Genomic DNA, 17,934 nt, shown 5'->3' with positions numbered 1-17,934 from the left:
TCTTTGTGATAGGAAGGGGTTTGCTAAGCAGCCACTGCACCAAAGTTACATATTTCCCCTTGATTCAAGGCAATAAACCAGGAATTTTCACATCTGGAAACTAGGTATACCACCAAGCTTGGCCCTCCTCATTTAACAGAAAAGCTTTGAAGCATGTTTGCGCTTTACCTTGGCTGCCTGCTTATTCTGTCTGCCTAATGCGAAAGACTTTCCCCGAAAGAATCAGAGCCCCAGCAGGGGATTCAGATGTGACCAAGTCCAGAAAGCTGTAATTGCCCAATCTAAACAGAAACACATGCAACCCACCAGAGAGACTACTCTTCTGTCTAGCTCCTCAGTGACGAATACAGGACTATGAAAAACAGGTACAGGGCTACTGCTGATGGTGGGGATGAAACACCATCTGTACAGATCCAGTTGTGCTTGTGATGACACTGCACCAACCCGTCGGTCAGACAAGTGAGCCCGGGCTAACACTGCAGCCAGGTCTAGCACAGCGCCATAAGCAAACACACCTCGCACATTCCAGTTTTCACTGTTTTGCCTCCTGAATTGTTTATCTCGGCTCAATTCCTGGATGTGGATAAAACAAACGACATGGACTTTCTCACAGATGGCGCTTCTTGCTGTTCCCTTGACAAATACCATGCTCAGCGAGTATGAGCCTGAAACCCAGAGGAAAGGAAACAACTGCAAAGGGCAAAGAGGAAACAGGTCATTTGCCAAGGGACAGCATGAAAACACAACATTTCTCCTTTGGGCCAGAGCCTTGAAATTTTCCCAGACTTCCCCTGCCCTCCAAAATATATTGCACCCCTGCACCATAGCAAACTCTGGCGGGATGTGGGAAGTTGATATTCTTTTCAAGAAGCTGCTCCACAAGGTGTTATTTATTATCTTAAAGATCACAGCCAGCCCAGGGCCTGTTCTTGACTGGACACAGGTACCCCAAAAGAGCTTGGAAACCTCTGGCAAAGCCCCAGAAGCAGCAAAGACAGATCAGCTGAATGCCTTTTCATTCACATATCGTCCTTGGAGCTGTTATTAATTGCACTTCACTCATAATTCTTCCACGACAAGAAGCTCTGCAGCAGTTGCAGTTTAGCCGGACACTTTAGTGGCAGCAGATATAACAACACTCGTGTGGATTTGCTTCTTGTGGTTGGCTTCTCTGGTGTCTAGTGACATCCAAGCTCTCCATCTCATGTGGTTCTGCCTCGAAAGGTGTCTAGCACGGCAGGGGGGAACGACACTGGTAGCCTGGCTCTGCTCTACCGTCACCCACTGCTTAGCAGCACAGCACCTTCAAGACCTCCACTCCTGTGTTAGGTCCAGTCAAACAGACCGGCAGGGTTTGCCCAAAGTTGTGGGGGCAGAAGGACAGATCCACACATGCACATGCAGATCATGATGGATGCTTCATTTCTTTATAAAAGCAGGAGAAAACCAGAGGTCTTCCTGGTAATTCAGTGGATGTGAAAAATGCAGCCATAGCATTACTGGCATGGTTTTCAAGTCACTGTTAAAATTCCACTTATATTATGCTACCTCTAACCTCAGAGTCTTCTGTGTTTTGGAGCAATACATTAAACTGTCTTTTAGCAGATGCCCGCCAAGGGGAATTGGAGGTTTTGACATTTGACCCATAAGGAAGGATGTGTGGCATTTGGGGCTACCCAAATAAGGATTTTAGTTGGATGTTAAAATGAGCTGTGTTTTTAACAATTAACTATTTTGACACTGCTTTTGTATCGTGGGAGTTCAAAACGGAGTCCCTGACCAGGTAAAGGAGGCAACACCAGCCCTTCAAGTTCGCCTGCTGCTACAGTCTCTACACAGCTCTCTTTCCAGTCGGACGGATTTCTTTGCAGTAGCTTGGACTAAAAGAGGCATTTGTTTCAATATAAAGGTGAGATTCTGAAGCAGAACTCAATAGCCCCTGGTGGGCTCAGAGAGTGCTTCCACTCAATTAGCATCACAAAGTACAGATAACCCAACAGCAAAATACAACAGTGCTGCAAACCTAACTGAACTACACTGACAAAGGGAAAATAAAAAACTTAACTGGTCAGCTTTGGAAGCTGCTTGAGCAGAACTGGTGTTTCAGAGCAGAACTAGTTTCTTAGGACTCTGTCTCCATTAGGGAGAAAACATTTCTTTAGCTAGTTTCATAACTCAGGCAAGGCAATTTGTGACATCACATATGTTACCAGGTCAGGTTAAAATGTGGGTCCCTGCTCTGTGCAACTCCATAGTATATTTACTGCAGTCTCCACCGGGAATGCCCTGCTCCACCTCCTGGGACAAGCTGCCATCTTCTGCCTTGCAGCAGTGCTGGCACTCGGCTGAACCTTCAGCCAGTTCAGGTCACTGATCAGGCAGAAAATGGTTGGCTTGTTTCCTGGTGCTGCTTTTCTGCAGGGCTAGCTCCTGAACCAGCTCACTCCGACACACGGTGAGAGCCAAATCCAGCAGAAGCAAGGGAGAGGGAAGGTGCAGCTGAGAGACGGACAAGACCATGCAAGCCCCCCATTTCAAGTCACGATGGCCAAAGCAGGAGCCAGCACCCCCACTCTCCAGCTGAGATTGTACCTCTACTCGGAGACCTCAGTGGTGCCTAAAATGCCTCTCATTTGCCTGCGAGTCATCCCTGCTGGGACTCCTTCAGCCCTGGGCCACCCCAGACCCGCTTGGGGGGAAGGAGGCTATTTAGGACTGGGAAACAGACTGGACCCCCCAGCTCATTTCCCATGAGCTGCTAACAGCAGGAGTCTTTGCTCTGCTCCATGTGTCCTGGCTGACCTTGGGCAAATCAAATTAGTCTATCTTTAAAAGCAAGCATAGATCTCGCGGAGGTGCTGAAAGAATAAACACGCTCGAGACTGGCACGAACCCTCCGAGAGCCTGGCGCACACAATAACAGCCCTCTGTCCCGAGCTCAGGCAGGTTCGGGAAGCAGTACGTAAAGTTTCTTACACGATGACCTGAAATAAACTGTAAAACCATGTGGTCCAGTGACATCGAAACTATTTCGGAGGCCCTGATCCCTGGAGGTGCCGAGCCTCCGTCTCACTCCCACCATCAGTGGGAGTTCCTGCACTCGGGACCGCTGCGACATGCAGCTCCCCCGGGGGGGAGAAGTTCTCAGCCTGATTTCCACAGACTGCTGCTATTTCGTTCCAACATTCCCAACGTCTTCAAAATACCCAAAGCCTCTTGTGCAATGAGCAACATCCCCTGCTTCCTAGCTGCATGGTGGTTTATGTTACTTTCCGCCTACAACCATTTCAGGATTGGCTTTACAGACCTAAGTGGAAGACTAAACAATGCCGGAGCCACAGCAGGAGAATTTGCAGAGTTTTATTCCTTGTTTCATTTGGGCAATCCTTCTGCCTCTCATCAGGGACAAAAAAACTTGCCAACCTCTTAATTTAGGAATAGCACGAGCTCTGCATTCCAGTCCCAAATGAGCCAAAGGAGCCTTTTCAAGCTGGAAAGGGGAAAAAGGGCAAATACCTTTAAGCACATTTTAAAAAAAAAAGAAGAAGAAGAAGAAGAAGAAAAGGCTCAACACCTGCCTTTTGCAGGCAAAAACCTGCTCTCAGGGCACTCTTGAAACTAGCTTGACATCAGCATTTGAAAGGGAATTCCAGTCCCTGCTCTTTGGGTGCCAGACTGCTTTTCCCGTCACTGCTTTAAATGAAAAGAAAACTCTCCCTCAATATATATTTTGTAGACATGCTGCAGATGGAAGCTACGATAGTGATCTGAATAGAAGAGCATCAAGTGAAGCTGACAGATTTGGGTTTTAGTTTGTTTTTGGTTTTGGTTTTGTTTTTTTTTAATGGCTGCAACAACCTGTTAGAAGTTTTGTAATCCGAAGAGAGCAAAGCCTTCTCTGGATGTCCAAGCTGCTTTGCCAAGACATGCTCAACTGCGAATATTCCAGCTGCATGTTTCACATCACGCTGGTTTAAGATGTGCCAGTATTTTTATTATTCACCCCCTACGGACATTACAGAGCACCACATACATTAAAGTGTTCTTAAAATATTATTTATATGTGTGTCTATGTGTGTGTATTACACGGAGATATATTCAAATAAATCATATGCATTGTAAAGGAATAAAGATAATAAAAATCAAGCAAAAGACCCAGTGAAGTAACTTGAAAAATCTGAAGTAAGTCCATAAAACTAGGAAAGCAGCTGTAAGTAAAAAAAAAAGCCCATCTTAGCCCATCACTGCAATGTTTCCCACCACCGCACTTCTAAAAGCCCGAGCCTGGAAGTCAGCCCCAGATTCCTTAAATCTAAATGCCCTTGGCTTCTCCCGGAGAGTGTAAAATTCCCTCCCTCAACGCTCATATTCTGTAGTCAAGCAAGATTTCACATCAACGTGTTCTCCAGACGCCCGTCTTTCCGCAGCCCTTCGCGGCGGGGCAAAGGAGGGGGCACAGCAGCGGGACGGCACTGGTCACAGCCAGGGCGCATGGAAGCAGCGGGCTGCAGCGTGCCAAGCTTTCCGTGCGGCGATGTTTCTCGCCTCTCTCCCTGCTCCAACCGGAGCAGCGCCCAGGTAGCCGGGAACGCGCCGATGGTTCCCGCGATCCAAGGCAAAAGGAATCGCCCGTTTCAGAGCGCTTTTAAATAAAGCCTCAACACGGGGGGAAGGCAGGAATTCAAACCCGTGCTGCTGAACTAGTTATGCAAACAAGGTCGGAGCCCCCAACTGAGCCAGGGGAGCGAAACCAGCCACGAGGCAGAAGTCAAGGAGGGGCGATTTCAGAGGAGAAAGTGCTGGTTCCCACTCCCAGACCTGATCTGGCGGCTTTAAACATCCCACGGAAGGGGAGACAGTTTGTGACCAATCCCAGGGGAGACGAGGTATTAATAAAACCAAGCTCTGCTCTGTCGGCATCCCCCGGAGAGCTTCCTCCCACGTTAAGCACAGCAACAGGTCAGAAGCCTGTGAGCGTTCCTGGGGCCGTGCGCTGGGGGATGCTCCTTCTGCCCGGCACCCACCAGGGAGGGCTGCAGAGCGGGGTCGGGACCCCCAAACAAGCTAGCCAAGACCGGCACCCAGCTCCCACGGCCCGCAGGTGGGAAGCACGGCAAGGGACCCCCCCCACAGGGCCCCAGCCATCCCTTCCCACCAGGCAGCAAATGGTCCTCCCGCGGTGCCCTCTCCCGTATCCATGGGGCATCCTTCACCCTTCAAGGTCTCCTTACCCCCCCAAACCCCACGCCAGCACCTCCACTGCCCTCTGCTCTCCCAGAGACTCCCCCCGCCAGCATCCCCCCCAAATTTCACCCTTATCTTCCCCCATGGGGTTTGCTTCCCCAGGGGACCCCAACCTCCACCTTGCCCCCTGGGTGGTCCCCGCCACCCCCCCCGGGGGCCCCTCGCCCTCACACGCTCCCCATAAGTTGGCCCCTGTGAATCCCCCCCCTCGATACTCCCCACTCCTGGGGATCCGGCCCCCCCACCAAGGAAACCTCCCCACTACCCCAGCCAGAGCTGCACCCCCAAACACCCCTTACCCCCAACCTCTACTCTCTAAACACCCTTCTCTCCCCCTTCCCTTGCTTACGGGATAGCGGCGCCCAAAATACCCCCTTCGCCCCACACCCCTGCCCCAGAGTTGTGCCCCCGCTCCCCTGCCCTCCCCAGCGAGCCCCCTCTGCTGCCCCACGGGGTCTCCCCCGGACCCGCTCTCCCCCCGCCCTCGCGGACCCCCGGCAGCACAGCGCACCCGAGCGGCCCCCGGCCCCGGCAAGGACCCCCTCGGGCACCCCTCGTCCCCGGAAGGTGCCGGGGCGCGCTGCCCGGCCGCGGTGCTCGGCGCTGCTCGCTCACCTGCGGGGCGCTCGGCGCTGGCGCCGTACTCGGCCGTGTCGCGGCGACGGGCGCAGGTGCCCTGCCCCTGCACCAGCGCTTGCAGCGGCAGCTCGGCGCCGGGGTCGGGGTAGCAGCGCAAGCCGGCGGCGCAGCGCGGCGTGTAGACGCCGCACGCCTCGGCCTCGAGGCGGGCGCACACCGGGCAGCAGCCGCAGCCCGGCTCCCGCACCAGCTCGGGGCAGGGCGGTCGGGCGGCCGGGGGGCAGGCGGCCAGGCGCTCCGCCGTGCAGGGCGGGCAGCGGAACAGCACCTCGGGCAGCGCCGGCCCCGCCAGCGCCAGCGCCGCCGCCGCCGCCGCCACCAGCAGCCGCGGCCAGGCGGCCCGCGCCGCGCCGCCGCGACCGACCCCGCCGAGCGCCATGGCGGGACTGACGGGCGGCGGGGCCGGCAGGTGGACACGCCGCTCGGCCCCCCGGCGGCGCGGCGCGGCGCGGCTCGGCGCGGCTCGGCGCGGCTCGGCGCGGAGCGGCGCGGCGCGGCGCGGCGCGGGGCCGGGCGCGGCGCAGCGCCCGCCGGGTCCTAGAGCCGCCCGCCCCGCGCCCGCCGCGCCCCCCCGCCCCGCGGGGCACCCGCAGCGCCGCCCCACGGCGGGGGGGCGCCCGCCCCACCGCGCGCGGGCCCGACCCGTTGGGAATCTGGGCCTGCCCCAGCGGCTGGGGCCTGCCCCACAGCATGCGGGCCAGACCCACTGGGGGATTGGGGCTTCCAGGCTGGACCCACTGGGGGATTGGGGCCTGCCCCACAGCACGTGGGCCTGACCCACTGAGAATCTGAGCCTGCCCCAGCGGGTGCGGGCCAGCCCTGTTGGGGGATTGGGCCTGCCCCACAGCGTGCGAGCTGGACCCGGTGGGGGATCAGGGCCTGCCCCACAGCGCGTGGGCCTGACCCGTTGGGAATCTGGGCCTGCCCCACAGGGTGTGGGTCTGACCCACTGGGTGATTGCAGTTTGCCCCACAGAGGGTCTGGGCTTGCCCCACAGGGCAATTGAGGCCTGCCCCATACATGTGGGCCTGACCCATCAGGAGTCTGGGCCTGCCCCACAGGGAGATTGGTGCCTGCCAGACAGGGTGTGGGCCTGCCCCATAGAGGGGATTGGGGCCTGCCCCACAGGGCGGAGGAGGTGCAGCACACAGGGGCTGGGGCCTGCCCCACAGGGGGAATTGGGGGTTGTCCCATAGGGGTCAGGACCTGCCCCACAGCGGGTCTGGGCCTCCCCAGCAGGGGCGATGGGGGTCTGCCCCACAGGGGAGATGTTTCCAGCCCACAGAGGGTCAGGGCCTGCCCCACAGCAGCGTCGGGGCCAGCCCTGGAGGGCTCGGGGGAGCCGCATCCCCACGGAGGCTCCTGGCAGAGCTGGGAAGGGGTTGGGGGCCCGCGGGGCCGCCCCCGTCCCAGCCAGACCCCACAGGGGCGAACCCCAAGCACGGCAGCGGCTGGCCCCACAGATGCTGCCCCTGTGCCGGGAGCCCCACAGGGGTGAACCCCAGGCATGGCGGCAGCCCTGATGCCACGTCCTACTCCCCGTTGCCTCCTGGGGCATTTATAAACCAGGTGCAGCCGAGGAAGCAGAGGGAGACCTCTCCCGGGTTCGGGATTTGGGGTGAAATCTGCATCTTAAACCCTATCGTGTCCTCACACCCTCCCTAGTGCCTGAATGTCGCAGTTTCCCCAGAGCTTTTTAAGCACTGAGGATATTAGGTTGAGGCAAGTGATTTTTTTTTTCATTAGTAAAATAATAATAATAACAAAGCCAGGGAAATGCAACTGAACTAATGAAACTGGAAATCTCTGTTAATATTGTTGTGGGATTAGATGGTTCAGGTCGGACACCGGGAAAGTTTGAGCGCCCCCAGCCACGGGAGCACTGGCTCTGTGGTGCTTAGTTACAGCTTTCTGCTGTAGGGTTTTTTTTTTTCTTCTTTTTCAAATTAAGAAATCAGTCAATGCAAAATACTGCTGTTTATGACTCTTATGCAGCACAACAACTTTCAGCATAGGATTACTCATGGCCATGGAGTTATATAACAGCATGTTTGTTTGTGGGATCAGTGAGTCTAGGGTGGGATGACGGTCTGCGGCATGCAGCATACCCTAGAAAATGCACATGGTGTGTCCTGGGACCAAGCAAGCATTCCCATCCTGGTCCCTGGGGTAATACCAGGGACTAATTACCCAGCTCCCCAAATAATAACTCTGTGCATTATTTTTTACATGAGTTTGATCAAGCAAGATCCCTTCTTCTGGCTACCCATGACACTGCTGATACCTCATCATGAAAGAACTGCTGATCTGTTTTGCTTTTTAAAATGCACAACTGTTTATTTGCTTTTGTTTGCATCTCACTCAAGCTGGACAATGTTCTTAGCCTTCCCGGTTTTATTTCTGGAGTAATCCGGTTAATTTTGGGGTCCCCATTACATCTGGTTGAAGAATTGCTTCAGAGTGAAGGGGACTCCGAAACTCCAAGCCAAAAACAATGTTCCCCTGAAATTAGAAACAACAAAGATATTTTTATTCCACTTCATACTACAAAATCCCCTTTTGCATTGCAGAACCAAAATTTTAGCCTGAGTGACTCAAGAAACTCTCTTTAAGAAAACAAAAACAAAAAAAGCCCAGCACAGACTTTCCATTTGTTATTTCTATACATCACAGAGTGGGAAAATGGGATGCACAACACATAGGCAGCCCCTCCAAAATCTCCCTTTAACACAGATTTGCAAGCAGATGTTCAATAGAAAATGGAGCAAATTATTTTCACTGCACACTCACGACTTCCCAGGCATTGGGGGGGCGGGGGGGCGGCGGGGGGAGGCTCTTGGTACCTTTTTTATGATCTGCCATTGACTTCACTAATGACTCACATTTGGTTCCAATGAGATATTTTCATATGACTAATGAATCTATATTTGGAGGCCTAAGAGGGTTTGGCTAATTATCTGTTGCAGTCAGTTAAATATTCCAAGTATTCAAAGCAGGTTTTCTTCCAGTGGCAAATGTTATGCCCTAGTGGTCTGTACGCTGCTGGTACTTTAGAAACAGCCTAGCACTTTGACTCGTACCAAGTTGACATCTGGGTTTTTTTGTGTGTGTAAGCATAAGAGATGGCCTGAACTTAATTATAAAGTGAACCAATCCTGCATTTTTTTGGTGGCCAATAGGTCATTCCCCAAGGGATGATTTAAAACTGATTTTTCAACACGCACTTGATGCTTGCAACAGCCCGTTTTGCTGGGGGCTTTTACTAGTGCGCCATTAATAACTCCTGGCAGGGGCAAATTCCTTATAAGCACCATTGTTTAGGTTGCTTGTGCACAAATCATTTTTTCCACAGAGAGGGCTTTAAGTCTGGTGAGAGGAGGGAAGGGAGAAGAGGAGGGGGAGGGAAGGGGCTGTGTCGGCTCAGCTGCCTGAATTGCAGGAGGACGTTAAGCATAATGATTCTGGAGGGAAAGAAACAGTATACAGCTCAGATGTGGGAATGAGCCAGGATTTCCTGTTCATATGCCTCTTTAGTAGGTGCTTGGGCTGTTCTCCTTCTTTTATCGCTGTCATTCGCTTTGTCTCCGACTGAAATAATAATATGTCTGCAAATACAATAGATCAGATGTTCCCTGTGCCCCTACTGCTGCTGTGCATTCACCCAGCCGCGCAGACCGAAACTGGGAGACCTCTTTGTAAAACTCTTCAACTCTGAAAGAACAATAAAGAAGATTTTACAGCTGTTCTGCTGATGGGGGGAGGCGGGGAGGCAGAGAGAAAACAGCTTGAGTGCCCGTGGCCAGCTATAATTTCTCCAGTGGGTCTTTGCTGACAGTTTTAGGATTAACAAGTGAGCTCTGTTCCCAGGCATTTACCCTTCTGTATAAGTTGGCCTGTTTGTTCTCAAGGGTTTATTTTACCCTACAAAATATGGCATTGCCAAACAGATGTAGGCTTGTTCCTAGAAAGACAAGTTATAACTGAAGCTGCATCTCACAGAGGCATTAGCCCTTGGAATTGTTTGTAAATGCTACAGTATTCCTCAGACCCTTTTCAGGGCAGTTTTTTCCCACAGACGTGCTGGTCGATTCTTTTATGGCTCTGTCCTTTGTCAAGGATGAATTAAGAAAAATAAACTCGCAAACAAAAAGTGGAGGCCCAGCACAGAGATCTTCTTGCTCCCAATGATTAAAGAAATATTTTACAGGTCTGGGAGGGGGGACAGGAAAACAATGTGTCCTCCTGCATTTTTCTTTCCTTCATTTTTAGCTTTGTGGGTAAAAAACAAACAAAAAACCCTCCTCTTATTATTTTTATGGGCCTCCTGTTCAAGAGACACAAAGTGCTTTACAGGGAGTGCTACAAAAAACCTCCCATGTTCCAGAGCTACCAGGGTGAGTGGCAGGTAATGAGGATGGGAAGGTTACAAGAAAGAGGGCTGCAAGGATGTATTTGGGCCCAAAGTGAGCATTTAACAGTGAACGTCTCCCTTTCTCCAGGGAGAAAGTGAGTTTGATTTGGCAAACCATGGCCATGAGTAAAGGGGAGAGGTTTGCAGAGGGGCTGTGACCTGGCAATTGCTGCTGACCCGAAGTGAGGAGCATCAGCGCAGGACAGCGAGGGGTCACTTCCCCATCACCCCGGTCTCTCCCTGCGGTGCATCGGAGGGTCACGCCCAGGGTTAGGAGTGAGTCAGTAGCGGAGGCAGAAGGAGCACTGCCCCAATCCCAGCTCTCAGGCCTTCCCCCCAAAAGGAACAGAATAGCCTTGAAATGCAATTGCGGAGCTCCTGAGACACAAAAAGGGGCCAATTCACATAAAGTGACTGCTACATGTGTGTGCTAAGTGCTCTCCATCCGCAGCTAGAGTGCACGGGAGGAAGGAGGCACAGGCTGCGAACGCGGGGAGCAGGACGCGTTTGCAGGCTCGGGTGATGCCCAGCCATTGCCAGCATCACGTTTTTACCCTCAGCAACAGTCTGAAACCAAGCATGCTCCCGGGGCTCAGGGGGCCAGAGCAAATCCCTCCCTTGTGTGCTCATGGAAGGAAAACCCACCTCACCCACAAGTCCAGCTCCCGTTTGCTACGCTTATGCTCAGGAAACTGTTCCCTGTCTCCCCCCGCGCTCCTTAGGCCCTCAGCTCCCTGCTGCTCCAGCCCATGCCGCCCCATCCCTCTGACCACACAGCAGCCCCGCGAGCAAGGAGGATGTAAATCTTAATCTACTGGGAGCACCCACAGTCCAGCAGCTTCATCCACCAAATCCAGTACATGGGCGTGAGCAGAACAGGGAATTGCAGGGAGGAGGGAGGGAAAGGAGAAAGAGCATTGCGAGATGCAGTTGAGCCACTTTCACCATAGTGCTAGCAGCTCCCCAAGGCAGTCTTGTTTTAAGGCTGTAAGAAAATAAAAGAATAGTCCAGAAGTAAGCTGTTACTTTGCTGCAAGCTTCATCTGCTCAACTGCGGCACATGGGAGGGCAGGAGGGAGCAAACTACCAAGTGGTGCCAGACTACAGTCATCCATCCTCTCCAGCGAGGGTGCAGAGGAGGCAGGGTGAGCGCTGGAAGTATGTCTGGCCTTGTGTTGCCATACAGAGCAGAAGCGTGTGGATTTGGACTCCTCCCTAGCCAAACTTCTTGCTCGCTCCTACATGTGCCTCAGAGATGCCTTCTTGAGTCACAGATGTAAAAAGTGGCTTGAAACCAAGCAGCTGGCGAGAAGAAGGTGATGCAAAATGGGTTTTAAATATTGACCTGGGCCAGCTGGGCACACTGACTCAGTTTATAGGGAGGATAAAAAGAAAACAAAGAGGATTTGTGTGAAGAATAGCCTTGATTTCAACACGTATGAGGACTTATTCCTGTTGGAAGAGAGCCTAGGTGAGGACGGAGGAGATGTAGCTGAGGGAGGGAAGGAAGAGCCTTTGTCTCAGTCTAAGGCTGTGGTGCATCTCTGCAAGGATATTCTACTTCAATCAAATCTCTTTTTGAAGTGGGCATTGGTTGGCTAAAGGACCTGGTCCTACCCACAGCTTCTTTTCTACAGTTTACCAAATGCAGTCCTCAGGATATCAGCAGAAGGGGACTTCTTTGGAAAGACCCAAAGACTTTAATACCTTCCTAGACATCACAAAGTCCCAACATTAACCTAGAGGGAATAGGGATTAATACTCACCAGGCTTGGTGGCAAACAGCCCTATCTTCCCATCTGAGGACCTGCTCTTCTAGCCTTGGAGACCTTCCACCTTCAGGCCACTCAGCTGAACACTGCACTGATTTCCTCTCAGTGTTATGAGTGCTCCCACAAACTTACCGGCCTGGGAGCAAGAGCCACCAAGTCACTTACACCTCCTGCCTATTGAGTCTCCCACCTGCTCCTTGGTTTCCATGGGAATTGTCCAGGTAAAAGTTAGATTTGAAATCCCTGTTTCAGCAAACTCAGACACTAGAGGATCCAGCTCCTAGAAGAGGGCTGGAACAGCCTCCCAACCCCATGACACAGTAGGAATAGAAAACAGGCTGGATCCCCTTGACAAATACAAGAACCCAAGGCTCCCTTTAACATGTACATTGACAGGCTTTCCCTCGGTGTCTGGTACCCCTTGAGCAGGGCAACAGGATGAAAACATTTCAAAGCACAAGTCGATGCTCAAGAATTTTATTAGCAGCATCAGCCAGCATTTCCACTTGATTCGTATTTGCTGTTGGAAAAGTAATAACAACTTTGGAGAATCTACTCAGGAGAGAAAGCAGCCCTTTCCTAGGCACCATGCTGTGATACTGCTTTGAGTAACAACATTGCATGCAGGAAGAGAGTGGAATGGGGCTGCAGCCCCAGGAGGAAAAGGAATTGCTTACACGAGCCCATGGAAAGTGCTTCGATGGAACAGGATGAAGGCAAAGGAAAGCACAGTGCGACTACGTATCAAGAAAAGACTCCAGCTGCTGGGATCTAGCTGCCTGTGTTGAAGCCTCCTAGGGGAAGTAACTTTATTTGTCTCGCGGGACAAATAAAACAAGCACTGGAAAAAAATACAGGGAACAGTCCTGTATTGGCAGGGCACAAGTCAGACCGTTCAGACCTTTACCTAGAGCACAGAGCTCTCCAAAGGAAGGAGAAGTATTGGAAGGTACAGGAAGGAACACAAAGAAAACCCCAGGCCTCCGCAGTCTCCTGGCTGTAGAGAAATAGGAACTAGGGAGCGCACATGGCTATGCTGCCTTTGACCCCTACCGACTCAGCAGACAAGAATTTCCCTAGCCACGTTTCCCTGGTCCTGTGCCAGCTGCAGCTCCCCAGGGCTGAGCCATTTCTCGAGGTGAGGTCAAAGGATGGGGGATGGTGAGCTGGGAGTGGGGGGACACAGCATCCCGCAGAAACGGGCCCTCATCCCATTGCTCCCCAGGATGCAGGCAAGCCCTGTCCCGTCCCTGCTCAGCGATAAAGGCAGATACCACTTATAGGACATCTTGGGGTGACACCAACTCTGCTTTGTGGCCTCCAGACACACTCGCGCTCCTCAGCAGCAGCACGGAAGAAAGATTAAGGTCCCAAAGCTCTATATAACTGTCCTTTTCTGTTACTGGCTCAGGTCAAACATCCTCAGGTGAGCATTACAGCCACTCAGTTGATAACAGTACTTAACTAAGAGCACACCAGAAAACCACAAGGCCTCAACTCAGAATATTTAACCATATGCCTTAAAGCACCCTGCCTGTCACAGCAGGTGTGGGAGGAGGTGATCTGGATGATCTCACTTGAAGGTAATGCGGTAATCTCTCCTGTACCGGTGCAGCTCTGCTGAGACCGCCCAGGAGCCCAGCCAGAGGGTTTCCCCTGCAGGGTGCTCCCATGAAGCCAAGCTCTGTCTCTCGTTAGTGTGTCTGGACGCGCTGGCCTGCACACACACGCGATCACATGCAGCCCACAGGCAAGACCTCTTTCAGGACCTTCTGGCCAAGCACCACTGCTGTTTCCAGCAGGCGCCTCTGGACCTTTCTGATTCCTGTCACACGCCAGGAATCGGGCTCACAAGCTCTCCCCTTTCTTGCTGACATGGTCCCCTGCCAAAGCAAATGTGTCACAGAAATAACAAAGACGAGTTCCACTGCCCAGGGCTGTATGCTCCCTTCATGCCAAGAGAGGGGCATGAACCCGCACACCAGCACCCTGGGGCTTCCCACCAGAGCCAGATGCTGTGTAAAGCAGGGGATTGGGTTGGAGACCTCCAGAGGTCCTCTGTGGAGCTGGAGAAGGTTGCTTAGGGCCTTGTCCAGGCCAGTGTTGAATACCTCTAAGGATGGAGATCCCAAAACCTCTCTGGGCTTACCCACTCTCACTGTAAACTTTTTTCCTTTTTATCTAGTCAGGATTTCTCTTGCAGCAACTTGTGCCTGTTGTTTCTCGCCCTTTTGTGGTGCACCTCTGAGCAGACCAGCTCCTTCTTCTCAAAACCCTCCCTATAGAGTCAAATGCAGCAATTAGCTCTTGCCTTCTCTTCTCCAGGCTCAAGAAACCCAGCTTTCAGCCCCTCCTCATCACTTACTATCATGTGCTAGTTATTAACCAGAAAGGTTTTTATCCTTTTATTAAAAATTCTGGTGTCTCACTCAGCAGTAAAGCGTGATTTCAGGTTTACAGCTATGTGTTTATTCCTGAAGAAGTTTTACTGGCTCAATGTACAAAGCTAATTCAATCCTAAAATGAAGTCACCTCTGCTGCAGAATACAGCTTGCTACTTGGCCCTTCACAAAAACACTATAGCTTAGGTCTCGAAGGAAGAGCAATGATGCAGCCCAGTGAAAGAGCAAAGAGCTTTTAGGGAGATAACAGAAACAATCCAGAATGCAATTTTGCCTGGACATTAGGGCTACTAATAAGCCAAGTTCTGTCACGTTGCTTTGAAAGTGAGTGGACATTCAAAAGAAGGCCACTCCCCCTCAAATAAACTAAATTTGGATGTTAAGTGCAGCCCCACTCTGCAAAGCAACTCTATAAAAATGTCATTGCGAGACTTCCTGTTTATTGTCTCTCATAGACTCCAAATGAAACACGTTCCACTAAAAAGAGTCATTTTCTAATGAGCCATCCACAAATGCAAGTTCTCTCCCTTCACCCAGCAGCACAAAAACAGAGGGTCCAAATCTGCCTCCCCAAACTCTGTGCAAGACCCCGGCTTTTGGGCTACTCACCCAGCCAGAACCTGCTAATCAGTTCACGCTGGCTCCATCCTCCTCCTCCTCCTGCGCCCACCTCTCCTGTGGTCTCTCTGTCCCTGCAGGCGCTGCTGGTGCTGGCTGCACAGGGGTAGGGGCAGCAGCCATGGAGTCAAGAGTAAACATAGCCCTTATTCTAGGCAATAAATGAGTTACTCGCTATTTTACCTACCAGAACAGCTGTGAGCTCTAGTAAAACCTACCTACCTTCATTCCAGACACCAGGATTTTTCAGAAGAGCCCGAGAGAACCAGGAACTCAAACCCTACAGGCATTTGGTGGCAACTGACTACATGATTTCCACCAGCATTTTCGACTCTTCCAGCCTACAGCAAGCACAGCCCAATTCTGACCCTTTAAAGGAAGCAAACTGTGTAACAACTTGTGCTATTTTTCCACAGTGACTTTTGAGAGCTGAAGCACTTTGATGATATGCACACATTAATTTGTCCTGGGAACAAATACAGAGCACCCCAAAAAAGACAGAAATACCTGCTTCACTTCAAACTTTCTTTTTTAATTCACTCCTTAAATCTGATATATTCCCACAGCCAGATGAGGGCCTAAATTAGCTAAACACTAGTTGAGATGGGTTTCCTTTCTCACAGTCTAAGGTAGGTGGACAATGTACATCCCCAGAAAGAAAGGAACCTGGCTGTGAAAAGTCACCTGTCCTACAGTATGTGACTGTATACCTGTCAGCCAGAACAGTAATGGGTAATGTGCAGATGCACTAGAGCTTTACAACAGCAGCAGGCAAAATTTCAGCAATGTTTATGCACACCTTGGGCAGAACTACTCCTTGCTTATATCAGGCAGGCTTGGGAAACAGCAACTTTTCCAAGGAATTGGCTTCCAAGCTCCAAGAGCCTGTGCTCCATTTAAGTGAAACAAGAAAAAGGGAGATGTCTTCTGAAAAAGCAGGAGACAGACAGAGGAAATGAAAGCCTCCCATAAAATACTTTTTCTATCTAGCCACACTAGAACAAATGATGGTGTTACTGGGCAGGAGAAATGGCAAAATGCAGCCAGGTGGAGAGGGGAAAAAAGGCTGGATAAGGTGATCTCATCTGATGAGAGCCCAAAATGATCCCAAAGGATCTTTCCTGGGCAGTTTGCTGGATTTGTTGTTCTGGGGCTGATAAAAGCAATGCAAGAGGGATTGCAGGGACAGGATTCCTCTCTTAGCTCGCTTGCCCTCTGCCGGATGCCAGGAGCTTGGCGAGCCCAGTCCAATACCCAGAGCATCTGGTTTTAAGCTGGCTCTTTCACAGTCTGGTGCCACATTTCCACAGGGCTGCATGCACTGGTAACTGCAAGGGGAGGACATGGGGAATTTTATGAAGATACGAATTAATAGATCCAGGGGAAAAATCTGCACATGTAAGTATGGAAGAGCTAGAAACAGGAATGGTTGTACAAAATGATAGGGAGGGAGAGTTAAAAAAAAGAAAAAAGATCCTACTCTTGCCACTTGTACCTCTCTGAATTGCCCAGCATCTCAATGAAACAAGCTTTTTCTAGCTCCGGTTCTCAAGATTCAGGTGTCTGTCTCCCTGAAGGAGTTTAACACTGCTTTCTAGTGCTGCACGTGAGCTGGGCAGAGAGAGGCTCCATGCAAACAGCACAAAGGAGCAAAGACAAATGAGCCTCCCAGCACTGGGCCTGAACTGGCAAGCAGGGGATTGCTCATACCAGATTAACAGCGGTGCCATATGAGCAAGAATAGGAAGCCCAGCACCAGCACAGGGCCACCCAAGTTCCCGGCCACTGAGGGTTTGACTGGAGCAGTGCTGCTGAGCTAAGGGCATATCTCTGTGGCTTGGCACAGCGCCGCATAGAGAGAGAGAGACAGAGAGAGACAGAGAGAGACAGAGAGAGACAGAGAGAGACAGAGAGAGACAGAGAGAGACAGAGAGAGACAGAGAGAGACAGAGAGAGACAGAGAGAGACAGAGAGATAGCAACTCTTGGCAAGATCTGCCCTTCACCTAGTGTTTGGCCTTGCCTGGGTGTCCGTCCTGTGCTGCACTGGGCTCTGAAGACAGGCCTGTTCTGGGAGAGGCAAACGGAGAAGGCCACCGGACGCCCTGCACGAGTTTTTCCAATAAGATTGCAAACCACGAGGATGCCTTAGGCACGTGTCTACAAGAGAGAGAGGGTGCATGTCAGGAGGGGGCTGCAGTTCTTCTACTGAGCGGGACTGCCTGGCCCCATGGAGGAGATGTGAAGGCGTCTGGCACTACGGGAAGATGTGCAGCTTTCAAACTCCTCCAGCCACTCAGCCACTGCTAAAACAACCCCCAGTCCGGTAGCTTTCTGTGGGCCAGCCCTACTCAGCACAGCAAAAACACAGATCACCTAGGAAGCAGCTTCTGCATCTCTTAATTTCAGGGGACACAACAGGGCAGGGCCCAGCCGTTCCTACCACCGAGCAGCATGACAGCTACCAATAATTCCTGTTACAAATAACAGCACCCTGCACAAGAGCTCCCATGAGATTTAAATTATGGTCCTGTAGGAAAACATTAGCCTTTCTAGTCACGCTATTCACAGTAAAACCAGTGGTGGTGGTAAGCACCTGGAGCAGCTTGATGGCAAGCTCGGCATGATCCATATGGTGCTGCAACATCCATTCTTCTGCTTCACCTGTTCAGACAGGTAGAGCCTTTCTATTTCCCAAGACACCTTGCAGATTCCCTGCTGCTAGGAATTCACTGGAAAACCCATCTTGGTGTGGCACATAGGACCCGACCATGCGGCCTCCTATAACCCAACACCACTGCTGCTTGCAGAATTGCCACAGTTGTCCCCCATACACACTTTTCTCCCTT

At 51.7% G+C, this 17,934-nt stretch overlaps 1 protein-coding gene across 1 annotated transcript in view; it reads right to left on the bottom strand.

The window, feature by feature from the left end:
- The window catches only part of IGFBP2 (insulin like growth factor binding protein 2), a 69,056-nt gene extending 62,716 nt beyond the window's left edge, over positions 1 to 6,340 (bottom strand). The window contains exon 1 of the mRNA XM_064514759.1: positions 5,860 to 6,340. Within this exon, the coding sequence (XP_064370829.1) occupies positions 5,860 to 6,262 (403 nt within the window). The 5' untranslated portion in view covers positions 6,263 to 6,340. The remainder of the gene's footprint in view (positions 1 to 5,859) is intronic.
- Between the last annotated feature and the right edge of the window lie 11,594 nt (positions 6,341 to 17,934).

Source organism: Dromaius novaehollandiae, chromosome 7 (assembly GCF_036370855.1).
Source record: "Dromaius novaehollandiae isolate bDroNov1 chromosome 7, bDroNov1.hap1, whole genome shotgun sequence".
NCBI classification, from domain to species: domain Eukaryota; kingdom Metazoa; phylum Chordata; class Aves; order Casuariiformes; family Dromaiidae; genus Dromaius; species Dromaius novaehollandiae.
Note: the sequence above shows the minus strand (reverse complement) of the source record. Positions and strands in the feature narration are given on the sequence as shown.